The 12,719-nt window shown below is 44.9% G+C and overlaps 1 protein-coding gene across 6 annotated transcripts in view; it reads right to left on the bottom strand.

The window, feature by feature from the left end:
• Positions 1–909: 909 nt before the first annotated feature.
• Positions 910–12,719, bottom strand: part of LOC125334068 — a 22,404-nt gene continuing 10,594 nt past the window's right edge. Inside the window, exons 1-3 of one of the 6 annotated variants that reach the window (XR_007207065.1) lie at positions 7,014–12,459; positions 1,504–1,600; positions 910–939 (exon numbers count right to left, since the gene is read on the bottom strand). Coding sequence is in view for 2 of the 6 variants with exons in the window: in XM_048320513.1 (XP_048176470.1) it covers positions 1,561–1,600; positions 7,014–7,855 (882 nt within the window). In the remaining 4 variants the exon portion in view is untranslated. Of the gene's footprint in view, positions 940–1,038; positions 1,186–1,304; positions 1,601–1,689; positions 4,562–7,013; positions 12,460–12,719 lie in introns of those variants that run through there. The other 5 variants (XR_007207066.1, XM_048320513.1, XR_007207067.1 and 2 more) reach the window with 5 other exon arrangements.

Below are 12,719 nucleotides of genomic sequence, written 5' to 3'. Positions count from 1 at the left end.
GTTGATTAAGGTCATTAACAGAAGATGGTCCGGAGGGAGTTATCTCTGAGTCATGCGGCAGGACAGTGATGGGCCATTAACAGAAAGATAGTCTGGGGGGAGGAGGCAAGGAAACACTGCCCCACCTGATTTCAACGGCTCATGAGGATGGTAATAGAATACACTGCAACCCAGGACACCCATGAATTCCTCACCTTCTCGACCCATAATGCAAACTGGATAACAGCAATGGTAGCCTTCGTCAGAGGACCCATGTTTAGGTAAAGAGCTGCAAAGGGGAAGAATATAGCCACAACCACCCGCCACCCGAACCAGGGTAAACTAGACCACATAGTGCTGCCTAACAAGGTTCCTATATCCAGCACACAAAGTTAAGTCATCCAGGAACTGTTATTCCTTTTTCACCTATCTCTCATAATGCCCTCAGGCCCCACAGTTGGGCGCCAAGATCTGTCTTGGTTTGAAAGCCAGGTGTCTGCTAAGGAAGGCAGAAGCCTCCCTTGGAATGGCAGATGCAACCCCCTTCCCTCCGAGTTATTATAATTTTGAAATCAAGGGGCTTTTTAGGCAAAGATGTGGGAATTAGGAATAACAGTTCTTTACTATTATATATCTATATGTGTATATAACCAGTCAAACAACCAGCAATAACTCTGGCAGTAACAGCAAACAATCACAAACCCAGTGCCAGCCTTCTCGGCTGTCAGGCCCTTTCCCCTCGGGTGCAGTTCCGCTCGCAGCCGGCAGGGGCGCTGGCGGCTCCCGGTGAGCAGGGCAGGTGCGATGGTTCCCCCGCGGCTGCAGGGGGCGCTCCGGAGCGAGCTCGGGGAGCACGCGGCACTGGTGCCCTGGGATCCTGGGAAGGGATGGGACAAAGAAGCTTCACAAACCCCTGGGCAGCTGATCCCGGTGTCCGGCCAGACCCTCGGGAACAGCAGGCTGGAGCGGCAGGCTGGAACGGCAGGGACGAGCACAAATCCCGGGTGGCAGACGAGATGTATCCAAACGGGGAACCCCCCCAGAGGTCTGGGCAGGCAGGGCAAGCATGGCTACCACATAGCAAAGGCTCGAAGCAACGATGGGGCAGGGCGGCCACAGCCCGGCTCCGAGTGCGGCAGAGAAGGCGGGCTTTGGGATTTCTTTCTCCAGCAGAAGGAAAAGCAGCCGAAGCAAGCAGACTCCTCTCTGTCCAAATGCAGGAGACCCAACTGCCCACACACTCAGGTGAAACAAAAAGAGCAGCCAGGTCTTTTGTTTTTCTTAAGTACCTGGCCATTTGTTTCCCTAGCAACATGTAGGGGGGGTGGGGGGGGGAATTCCTTTAACAGAAAAAAACCAAAAAACCAGGAGAGCTCCTAAAACCCCAACAGCATTATAGCAAGAACTCTCAAAAACCTACAAGCAAAAGGGTTGATCCCCCAAACAACTCCCTTAGACTTTAAAATCCATAATGTTAGCCCAGGGGAATGGGTATTAATAAAGACATGGAAAAAAAGTCCCTACCACCACAATGGGAAGGTCCGTTCCAGGTGCTGTTGACCACCAAGGCTGCAATTTGGTCTAGAGAGAGGGTGGACCCACGCCAGCTGAGTCAAAGGACCTGTGAAGGAGCCAGAAGAACGGGCCTTGGCAAATACACCAGGTGACACCAAGTTAGTGTTCAAACGAAAAGGACTCGTAAATACATACCAGTGTTTTGTTAAAGTGTTTTCAGATTTATAAGTGCTTTCTCAGGAAATATTCCACTCCCATACTGTACACTCACCTTTTAATGCCTAAAAGAAATTAAAAAGCACCAAATCAAATTAATTTTAACTAAGAGTGAAAGAGGAGTATTGTATCCTGTTGGGGAGGAGTAGATGAGTAGAGGGCAAGACCAGGTTGGGCATTGCATCAGCCACATAGAACCATCTTAAACTCTACCGTAGGCTGCAACCCTACCGGACCTCTAATACTTCTCCTGTGGCAACTCCTAGTATACCCAACGGGGTATACTATGTATATCCCAATGGGGATAAATACAGAGTCTTGCCATAAGTGTTACCAGCCCCTCCACCTGGGAATGAACCAGGGGTCCCTCCTCAGAACTCACACTCACATCAAGGATGGGTGCTTTGACCTCTCCAAGGTGGAAACTTGTACTGAAAATGGAAAGACCTATTGGATTGCTGAGAACTTGGGAACAAGCACACAACAGGTAAGCAGTGAGTGTCCTAAAGGAGAAAAGTGGCTATGTTTTGAGAATAAACTCAGAGGAGGAATTACTGAAAATGGACAGTATTACCAGGATTTAGTGAGAGAACAAGCAGCTCTAAGAACTGGACCTCTGACAACACCTTGAACAAGTATGGAAGGACTGACCTGACGCTAGCTGGCTCGAATGTTCGAGCCCTGGCGTGCCCTCAGTCAGAGGGAACGCAGTATCACTTCCACGACGTCCTCAGAATGTCTTCGGTGGAAAAGTGAGGTGCGGGATAGACGCGCGTGCTGCTTCCTCCTCAGAGGAGACACAACAGGCAGCTGGTGTCAGGGCTCGCGTCAGCCCGGAGGCACAGGAACAGAGAGGGGCCTCTGGTGTGGGTTCCAGCAGGTTTATTTGCAAGAGGGTCCAGGGACCAGCAAAGGACCCGAGAAGCACAGGGACACAGCTTTTTATGGGGGGGGGGGGGGGGGGGGGGGGTGGAGCAAGGCGGGGAAAAGGGAAGCAACCAATGGGATACAGACAAAGGGGAGGATACAATCCTCTATAACCAATGAGGAGAAAGGGAGGCAGGAGTCATGACAGGGAACCAATAAACATCCAAAGAACAAAGAACTTTCCAGAACAGGCGGAGGTAGTCTGAACTCAGGAACCACCCAGGGGGAGGCGACTTAGACCTCAGTCACATCCTCTGATCCTCCCTCCAACCCACTGTCTTGGGCGGGGAAATCTACCCAGTGGATGGCCCTGGTTTGATTGGTTTTCCATGGTCTTGGCCCAAGAGTGGGCTGAACCACCCCAATATCTCCCCTTTTTATTATTTGAAAAGAAAGGGAAGACCTAAGGGATTTTAAAATTAAACACTTAAAAATAGGGAGGGCGAGTAAAATTAGGAAAATTGTAAACAAAACCCATAAAATGTCTTTTATAAGTGATGGGACCCAGCTGCTGAAGCTCCAGGTGGATGAAGGGGATTTGGAGGCCGAAAATAAGTTGGTAAACCAGTGCTTGTAGACTGTCCACTTGCTCTTGTATCTCTTGGATCTTTGCATGAATTGAATTGCTTTTGGTGGAAAGGTCCATGCAGCAGAGTCCTTCAAATTCCTCGCAGCCGTGACCATGGGCAAGAAGAAGGAAATCAATAGCTGCTCTATTCTGCAGCGTCGCCTGCCTTGTTTTCTCTTCCTCAGATAAAAGTTGGCTGAGGACGGAGGACGTAGCTCAGGCATTTTTCCCAAGCCAGCAGGAAATTTGCTCGAGCTCCCCAAGGGCTTTGTTCACTGCTTTTTTCTTCTGTGTCATGATGGATGGTGACTAAGGTCTTTTTCCCATTCTTTTGGATTTCTTCTAGAATCTCAGTTAGGTCCTGATGTTTCACTAATTGCTTTACTAATGTGAGGTCAATCCCAATAGGTGTGAGTAGCAATTTATGGTATATGGTGTAGTTAGACCTTATCAATTGATGAGACACAACCAGTGCTAAATATGAAAAGTCACCTCCAACAATCTTGGTAAAATTACAAATACAAAAATTAGAGTGATTCCTGGCAGCTACATTCATATTACTCTCATCTAAAAGTGCAGATAGTTCTTAAGCACACACAACCTTGACCAATATATACAAGTACAGTTTTTGGTGTAGTGTCTGGGTGGATCTCAAAGTGACAAATGCCTTGTTCTGCATCAAGACATATGTCTTTAGCATCAAGTGTATTACTTTCACAGATAAATCCTTGTTGTTCCTGTGTGATGCAAGATTCTAAATTCACCGTTTGCCATTTTTCTTCTACCATCCGAGCCTATACTCTGTGTTCAGAGGGGTAAAAAACTGTTCCTTCATAGTTTAGTCCCAATGCAACAATAGGATGAACTACATAAACTGTGGCATTACATATAGTAAGCACGAAGGCAGTAGCTATGTTAGTCATTGGGTCATAGGTGAAATTTACCAAGGTCCACCAGGACTGGAGCTTTCCTTTTAACGTAGTGGCATTATTCTAAACAGCTTCTCAGATTTTAATAGGGAAAACGCCTTCATTTCCTTCTCTTATAATTAAGGAAGCTGTTGACTGCATCTATGTTACGAATATATTGTGATGTTGGCTTTTCGCATGTTACATAATTGTTACGAATGTATTGTGATGTTGGCTTTTTTCATGTTCCTTAATGTTAGAAAAACTTTACCTAGGTTCTGTAATGTAATACATGATACAGAATGTCTATTGTTTATGTAGTCAATTTAGAAAAGATAGGCAGAGAAAGCCTTCACGTTCCTGGAGCATCTTATCAGAGAAGAAGAAGACCCGAAACCAGAGAGAAGAATTTATGGAAGGAGCAGAGACGGAATGGAGCCAAGGAGGAAGATAAGGCTGATGGGATGATACATAGAAACTCCAAAGAATTTATGAATCATGCATGATTGTGATGAATATGCAATAAGAGATGTACTTTTAAAGATGATCTTTTGGATGTAGAGGGTGCCTTTGGATCTCTGCCAAAGCACCCGGCCATAATACCCTTTTTGCTGTTGTCTCCTAATTGTCGCTTTTATTAAACTTTTCTTAAAACTTTACTAAGAGTGAACCTCGTTTTTCACATCTATAATTGGGCTTGTATGCAGCTAAGGGCTAATGATACATTGTCTTGAGTTACACCAAGTGTATTTAGTATCAGTCTGTGGTCCAGGTCGTTGGTCTTTGTGAAGTCTGGGAGTATTTTTGAGACTTGCCACTGGCTGTTTCCCAATGCTAATAGGGAAGATTGTAAGGGGCTGTTTTAATTGGGTCAGGTCCCTGTTTGCCGTGGCCAATTTGTTCATCAGTATCTCTGAATCAATCCCATTTATGACTCCCAGTCCTGTTCCCAGCATGCCAGTCAGGTCTCTCCACATTCTGCCTTTGAGGGGTGTTTGCTTTTGCAGCCAGGCTGTCCACCCTTCAAAGGATGTTTGAATTAAAGGGGAGCAGGCTGGTTGGATATCAGAAATATTAATTTGCATTAGTAGTTCTACACGCTTAAGAGGCACTTTGGATTAAACAGCAATAATTGCTGGCCTGTGTTCCTTACTACATAGGGACTAATTCAATAAATCTTTGGTTCAGGCTTAATAGGCCTAGCTATGGTATTTATCTGGAATTTGAATGAAAGCTCATTACTGTCCTGCACCCAAAGACAAACTACTTCAACGGTCTGTACTAATGTAAAATTATACCAACAATCTACTTCACTTGAATGACTACAGATTTCATGATGTTTGTCTGTAGGAGTAGTTGAAACACAAATTTGGGTCGGTTTTTTTATGAGTAGTTCCGTTAATCATTCGTCATCCTATTTTGATTTCTTCTCTTACAGTTCCCTGAAGTTGCCAAGTTTTTTCTTTTTGTTTTTCTCATTCTTGCTTTACATACACTTGGTTTCTGTGCATGACCACAGTCAGTAGGTTTAAATCTTTTAAATCAGAATATTTCCCCATGAGTCTAGTAAACTGCATAAAGGCTTGGGACCATATGTTTTCTCTCCTATGAATAACTTCTCAAGGCTAAAAGCTTCCAGCTATCTTGAAAAAGTATCTGTTAACATTAGCAAATATCAATACCCCCCTTTTCTCGGAAGTTCCATAAAAATCAATTAGCCACTGCTGTCCAGGCCCATGGCCCCTTCCAATTTGACCCATTTTTGATTTGGGGGTATTTTTGGGATTAGTCTGGAGGCAAAGGTTACACTGTCGGGTTACCTGCACAACAGTTCTGTATAAATCTCTAGCAATAATTTTCCCAGTTAAGTAGTTATTACGGCTAGGGATGAGGTCAGTGGCTCTGACCCAAGAAGAGGTGACCGGTCCGGGGAGATGGTCCCGAAAGAAATCGCCTTCCCGAGGCCCAGTGTCTTCCCTCAGCTGCTGGCAGGAGGGCCCTTGCAGAGTCTGTCAGCTCTTTAGTGATATCAGCTTGTGATTCCAGCTCAGCTCTGCAGGGCAGCCTCCAGGCCAAGCCAGACCAGAGAGAGAGACGAGAGGCTCGTGTGGCTGGTTCCACACGGAAGGAGCTTTATCGTTGGTCCCCTCCGGCGAAGGGGAAAGCCAGGGACGAGAACTCTCCTGCACAGGGGCAGAGGGCTTGCTTTTATTGGGATACAGGGGATGGGTGAGGACCAATGGGTTACAGAGGATCTGGGATGGGTGAAGGCCAATGGGTTACAAGGGATCTGCACAGGGTCTCCTAAAGGATTGTGGGTCTGTCTTTTCTCACCATGACCAAAGAAGTGGTTGCCTTTCCAGGGAGTCCTGCTGGGCGATTGCAAAATCTCTTATCTCAGCAGAGATCCCTCCAGGCCAGGGGCTGGGCATACCCCACAAGTAGTTATATAAGGCATTTGTTCCCCAATGCGTTTTCTGGTGCTCCTCTCTTACTAGTGACTATAGCAAGTGGGAGGGAATAACCAATTTTCTTTCCACGGTGATAGCCCACCCCTATTTGTTAAATGTTCCCCCTTCATCTTTAATCAATTTCTTGTCCTTTTTGTTATATGTTGGCTTACCCTCTAGGGAAAGTTGTCCATCTGGGATCAAGGCTCCAGTTGTTACCTCACCTTTTGCTGCTTCTTTTGCCTGTCTGCCAGTTCATTTCCTTCTCCCAATTCTGAGCTCACCTTTTGATGTGCCCTTATGTGCATGATTGCTACTTTCTCAGGTAGCTGGACTGCTTCCAACAGTCACATTATTTCTTGTGCATGTTTGATGTTCTTTCTTTGCGAATTTAACAGTCCTCCTTCTTTCTAAATGGCCCCGTGTGCGTGTACAACCCCAAACACATACCTTGAGTCTGTAGAGATGTTTATTTTCTTTCCGTTTGCCATCTCTAAGGCACGGGTTAGGGCGATTATTTCAGCCTTCTGCACAGAGGTGTTTGTTGGCAGGGGTCCAGATTCTATCACCTCGCGGCAGGTGGTAACTGCATACCCAGCATGCCGCTTTCCACTGATGACATAGCTGCTCCCATCGGTAAACCAGGTTTCTGCATCGTCTAAAGGAGTATCCTTCAGGTCTAGGCGGCTGGAGTAGGGGGCTTCGATAGTCTCCAGGCACTCATGGCGTACCGGTTCCCCTTGATTTCCACTGAGAAAGGAAGCTGGGTTGACAATGTTAGTTACCACTATTTCTACATCATCTTGTTCTACCATGATAGCTTGATATTTCAGGAACCTTTGTGGGGAGAGCCAGTGCCCACCTTTCATTTCTAGCACCATGGACACTGTGTGGGACACCAGCAGAGTCATTTTCTGGCCCAAGGTGAATTTGTGTGCTTCCTGGATGTTTAGCACGACTGCTGCAACAGCTCTGAGGCACCCAGGCCATCCTTTGGCTGCTGCATCTCGCTGCTTAGAGAAATAGGCAACTGCCCGTTGGTATGGGCCCAGGTCCTGTGCTAGTATTCCCAGGGCGATCCCTTGTTTCTCATGGGAAAATAGAAAGAATGGCTTACTCACGTCTGGAAGTCCTAGAGCTGGAGCTGACATGAGGGCATTCTTCAGCTGGTTGAAGGCCCGCGTGGCCTCCTTTGTCCACTGGAGAGCTCTGCTTTCCTTTGTAATGAGTTCATATAGTGGCTTCACGAGCAGCCCGTAATTGTAACTCCACAGTCTGCACCACCCTGTCATCCCCAGAAAAGTCCGAAACTCTTTCACTGTCTGGGGTTTCGGGGTGTGGCATATCGCTTCTTTGCGATCTTGCCCCAAAGTTCGTTGCCCGGCACTGACTTCATAGCCCAGGTAGATCACTTTTTGTTTCACCACCTGAGCCTTTTCTTAGATACCCTGTACCCTTGGAGTCCCAGGAAGTTTAAGAGGCTTACCGTCCAGGCTGTGCAAGCTTCTTCTGTTCGGGTAGCTATTAGGAGATCATCCACGTACTGCAATAGCTTCCCTTCTCCTGGTGGGGCTTCCCAGGACTCTATGTCTTTTGCGAGCTGTTCTCCAAACAGGGTGGGACTGTTCTTAAATCCCTGAGGCAACACCGTCCATGTGAGCTGGGTTTTGCGCCCACTCTTAGGGCTTTCCTATTCAAATGCAAAAATTTTCTGGCTGGCTTCATGGAGAGGGAGGCAAAAGAAGGCATCCTTTAAATCTAAAACGGTAAACCAAGTTAGCTCTGGTGTTAAACATGTTAACAGAGTGTAAGGGTTTGCCACCACAGGATAGAGATCTTCAGTTATCTTGTTAACAGCCCGTAAATCCTGTACCATTCGGTAGGACCCATCAGGTTTGCAGACAGGCAGGATAGGAGTGTTAAAATCAGACTGGCACTCTTTTAACAGTCCTAACTGTAAGAATTTTTCAATTATTGGGCTAATTCTTTCTCTGTCTTCCTTTTTGAGGGGTTATTGTTTAATTCTAACTGGTTGTTTTCCCTCTTCTTTGACTTGAGGATTTATGAGTTTTATAAATGAATAGAATAGCTGTTGAATTCTGGAATCTCCTATAAACACAACATGTTTGTCTACGAGGCAATTTTTGGCTTTACTACTTTTATACTTATGCATCATACAACTGTGAGGTTGCCATACTTTTTCTCTAAGAAATCTGTTACTGGACAGAAGATACTAATATGTATCACCACTTCTAAAATATTATATTAAGATTAGAATTCAGACACATGAAATGTAAAACATAAATTGCCTTCATCACATTCTGCACCCCCCATCTGAGATTGCAGAATGTGTTATAAATAGGAGGAGTGAGGCAAAGATAAAATACCTTCTTAAGACATAAGGCATGAGATTCAACAGCACTTTAGTTTGAGAGCTGGTAGAAGGCTTTTCTGTGTTTTATTCATGTCCCATCTGCAGTCTATGGCTATCCCTCTTGGTTTAGGAAGGGGGATCCAATCATTTCTCATGCAGCATTTGCTTGTGTTTTGTCAAGATTCTTTAATTCACTAATTAAGAAAATCTAAAAAATTTAGCCAGGTTATAATAATTTTGAAGCCTTCTGAGGCAGAGCTGGGAAGGTTAGTCCATATTTGTAGGATTTCAAATATGTATAAATTTTTATACCAACTCTCTGGATAATATTGGTTGAGACAAATTATACATCTATAAGACTTTAGCTACAACATTTTTCAGTAAAAAGACAAAACAAGTTAGACGAAAGTTAAACTCAACAATATGTAGAATGCTTTAACTACTACTTGATCTCCCACCAAGTCACTTGCAATGAAAACACAAACAAATTACAAACATTAACAAACTCACAATGCAAGCAATTATGATGACACTTTAAATTTAATTGGTTTTCATACAGTTCTATGTCCTGTGTTGGTAGATTCCTATAAAAGAAAAGTGAAAATTTGGCCCACTAGACTGATTATTAAAAAGTAAAACCTTTTGGGGCTAACACAAAGTGACAATGAAGCAATGGTTATCACATTTAGGCATGATTTTGCTGCTTGCAGTTTCCTTGCTCTCAAACTGCTTTATTTTCGATGCAGGGATATTTGACATTCTTAGAAAGGAGAAAAGAAACAAACTTCCTTGAAAAAAAATGAAAAATATGTCTGAGTGAAACAAGTTGTTAATTGCATTAACTTATTCAAGTGGTGTTTTGGTTTTATTCTATGAAGTGCTTGTTGCACCACTTCTGTTGTTTCCTACAGGTTTTCAGTGGGGTTTCCTCCAACTGATTCTTCAGTGGAGAGAGTGAGACCACTTTTAAAAGTTTTGCAAGAGTTGCGGTCTGTGAATCAGGCATTTGATTTGCTTTTTCTCTTTTTTATTTTTTTTTCTTTCACTGGCCACTCAGGACAGGCGTTTTTTCTTAAAGTTTCTCTAAAGCCCCCACAGACGAGGCTGCATGACAAATACCTAGGCCTGCATAGGCACACCACCATCTCTACAAGGCTGTAGCTGCAGAATTGGCTTCAAGATCAGAATCTGCCAATTCTAGTTCTCCACAATAAACCACAGACTGGTGGGGGGGGTTCCCCACAAGATAGGAGCCCCAGATTGGCCTCAGGACTGAAACCTGCCAATTTTGGCTTTTCACAACAAAACACAAAAGGCACAGGGGCATGGGTCCCCTCCAAACAGGAGCCTTTCAACTCTGCACAAGCACCACGTAACAGAAGCGTTACAGCTCTGCACAAAACACCAAGCAGAAAAGGGAACTAAACACCCAAATCTATTAACCACAATGTCCACAATTCTTACAACTTCTGCCATCACCTTTGCCTTTGCTTTTGCCTTTTCTTCATCTCTTCTTTTCTAACCAGTTCCTCTCAAATTTCTCACTATTCTCTGCTACTCTCCCCTCGCTCTAACATTATGTACACCTTCATTTTCTGCCAAGTTCTTTTATTCTTGCTCTTTCTAGTCTGATACCAAGCTCTCTCCTCTGGCAGCTTGGACACCACCCACTCTGTATAGTGTATAAGCCCCTCTTTATAAATTCTCTTATGCTTTCTGCCAGGCCTGCTTCGCTGCCACTTAAAATCTTCTTCAAAAGCCTTTACTAGTTCCTCCCAATCATTTTCTAGCACACTACTATTTTCACGAACGTGATGCTCTTTGCCACACAAAAGTTTTAAAACAAAATGTTCCTTGCTTTCTCAGCACTCCGGGCACAGATCTCTGTTTGCTAAATAAATAGAATCATAGTATCTCCAGCTTCTACAGAATCTGCACTGAGCTAAAACCCACAGCCGGTGTGGGGCTGGAATCGTCTTATGCCCACACACAAAGCATCACTCATGCACATAGGACAAATGAACGGAAAGAGTCGGGGGCTATACTCCTACCATATAACTACTGAGGGATGGGGGGTAACGACCTCCCTCCCTGCTTATCCACTGTTGTTTCTATCTCTTTCTCCTAGTTTTATCTCACTTTTACCCAAACCTTTCTTCACACTCTCTCACAGTTCTTTCCCAGTTTTCTTCCCAAACTTCCCAAACCTCAGGTACCAAATGCAACTTCCCACACACAAACATTAAAATCTCAGGCTCAAAATCAACTTCACTAGAGTGCCTCTGATAACACTGAAAGCATAAGCGCTGCTGCCTGGCAGAAGGTACCACCTCTTCTTACAAACTTTACACTGTATTAGTACCCACGCAACATGCCACCCTCTTGCTGAACGAAAAATTCTAATGCATCCACAAAAACAAGTTATTCCATGTATTCTTTCAAAACCTAAATCTTCTGCCGCTGGTTGTTCCCAATCTAAAGCTACTAATCTTCCTGCAGAGGTTCTGTATATTCTCTTTAAAGGAATTTGGTCACCTCTTCTCTCTATCCAATGTTCTATCGGATTTACAAATTTCCAAGAATCAAGACCAAACTACTGAGGGGGAGGGGTTCTTCTAACCTCTCGCCTAGCCACAATTCTAATTCTATTAGCACAATAATCAGTAATCTAGCACGGCTCCAAACAAATGCTTAAATACTACATACTCAAACAACACACGACAACATACACATAAAAGCAGTCCAACAACAACCAATATCCACACAGACATATAAGCGACCCAACAACATTCAAACCAGCTACTAGTAGCTAAAATATTCATAACACTCACTTTTAATAACCTCAGGCTCCCGCTTATTTATTTTCCTCAATACGATCATCAACAAGTTCTGGCAGAACCCCCCCCCCCCGCCCTGGAATCACCCGATCCGCTCCCAGGATCGCTAGCAGCTGCTCTATCGGTCGGTGATTCCCCCTTGCCGGCTCCGGTAGCCGGTTGCTTGCAAGCCCCACCTTTACCCACACAGGGACTATGCTGTATGCCAGACGTCTCTGCGCAGCTTACCAGCAGCCGTGGCCACACGTACGACTTACAGACACCCTAAATCCAGAACATACCCTTTATCCGCAGTCCCAGCAGGTTGCTGTCTGCCCCCGCAGTGAGCGAGCCAAGAGGCAGAGTTCCTCCAGGAAAGCCCCGGGGTGCGCCTAGGACGTCCGCTCCTCAGCCGATCCTGCAGCCGGACAGAGTTCCTCCTATCTGGCTCGCCAAATGATACACGGAAAAGACTCCACTAAGTAGTAAAGTAGGTATGTTTATTCCAGCGCTGGGACGCATGGGAAATAGTTCCTCCAAGGTCATGCGTGCTGACAGCTCCATTCAGCTTGGCGTATATCAGGTTACAAACATATTCATTAAGTTTCCCAATACACCTATACATATTCATTACCTAGCCCTGCCTAGCCTTGCCTCGTATTACAATGAGCCCAAAAGTCATTTACATCCACGTTGAGCTTGCTCAGTGTCATCTGGTGGTCGTGGGCAGGGGGCGCTGAGATGAAGTAAAGGGTCTTCCTCCTTCTGAACTTTTCACCTTGCTTCCCTGCACATGCTCTTTATGTCCCTGGCCCAAGTCCAAACTTCAAGGCTGGTTTAAGTTAGTTTTAGGTTGAAAACAGGATCTTTGGTCAAGATTCCTTCCCTTTATCAATACTCTTCTATCTTCTCATCCTGCTTTGGTAGGCACAATAAGTGTTGAGCAAGCTGTATGTGTTGTTTTTA

This window comes from Corvus hawaiiensis, chromosome 16 (genome assembly GCF_020740725.1).
Source record: "Corvus hawaiiensis isolate bCorHaw1 chromosome 16, bCorHaw1.pri.cur, whole genome shotgun sequence".
Classification (NCBI taxonomy): domain Eukaryota; kingdom Metazoa; phylum Chordata; class Aves; order Passeriformes; family Corvidae; genus Corvus; species Corvus hawaiiensis.
The sequence above is the reverse complement of the archived record's forward strand: the minus strand, read 5'-3'. Positions and strand labels throughout refer to the sequence as shown.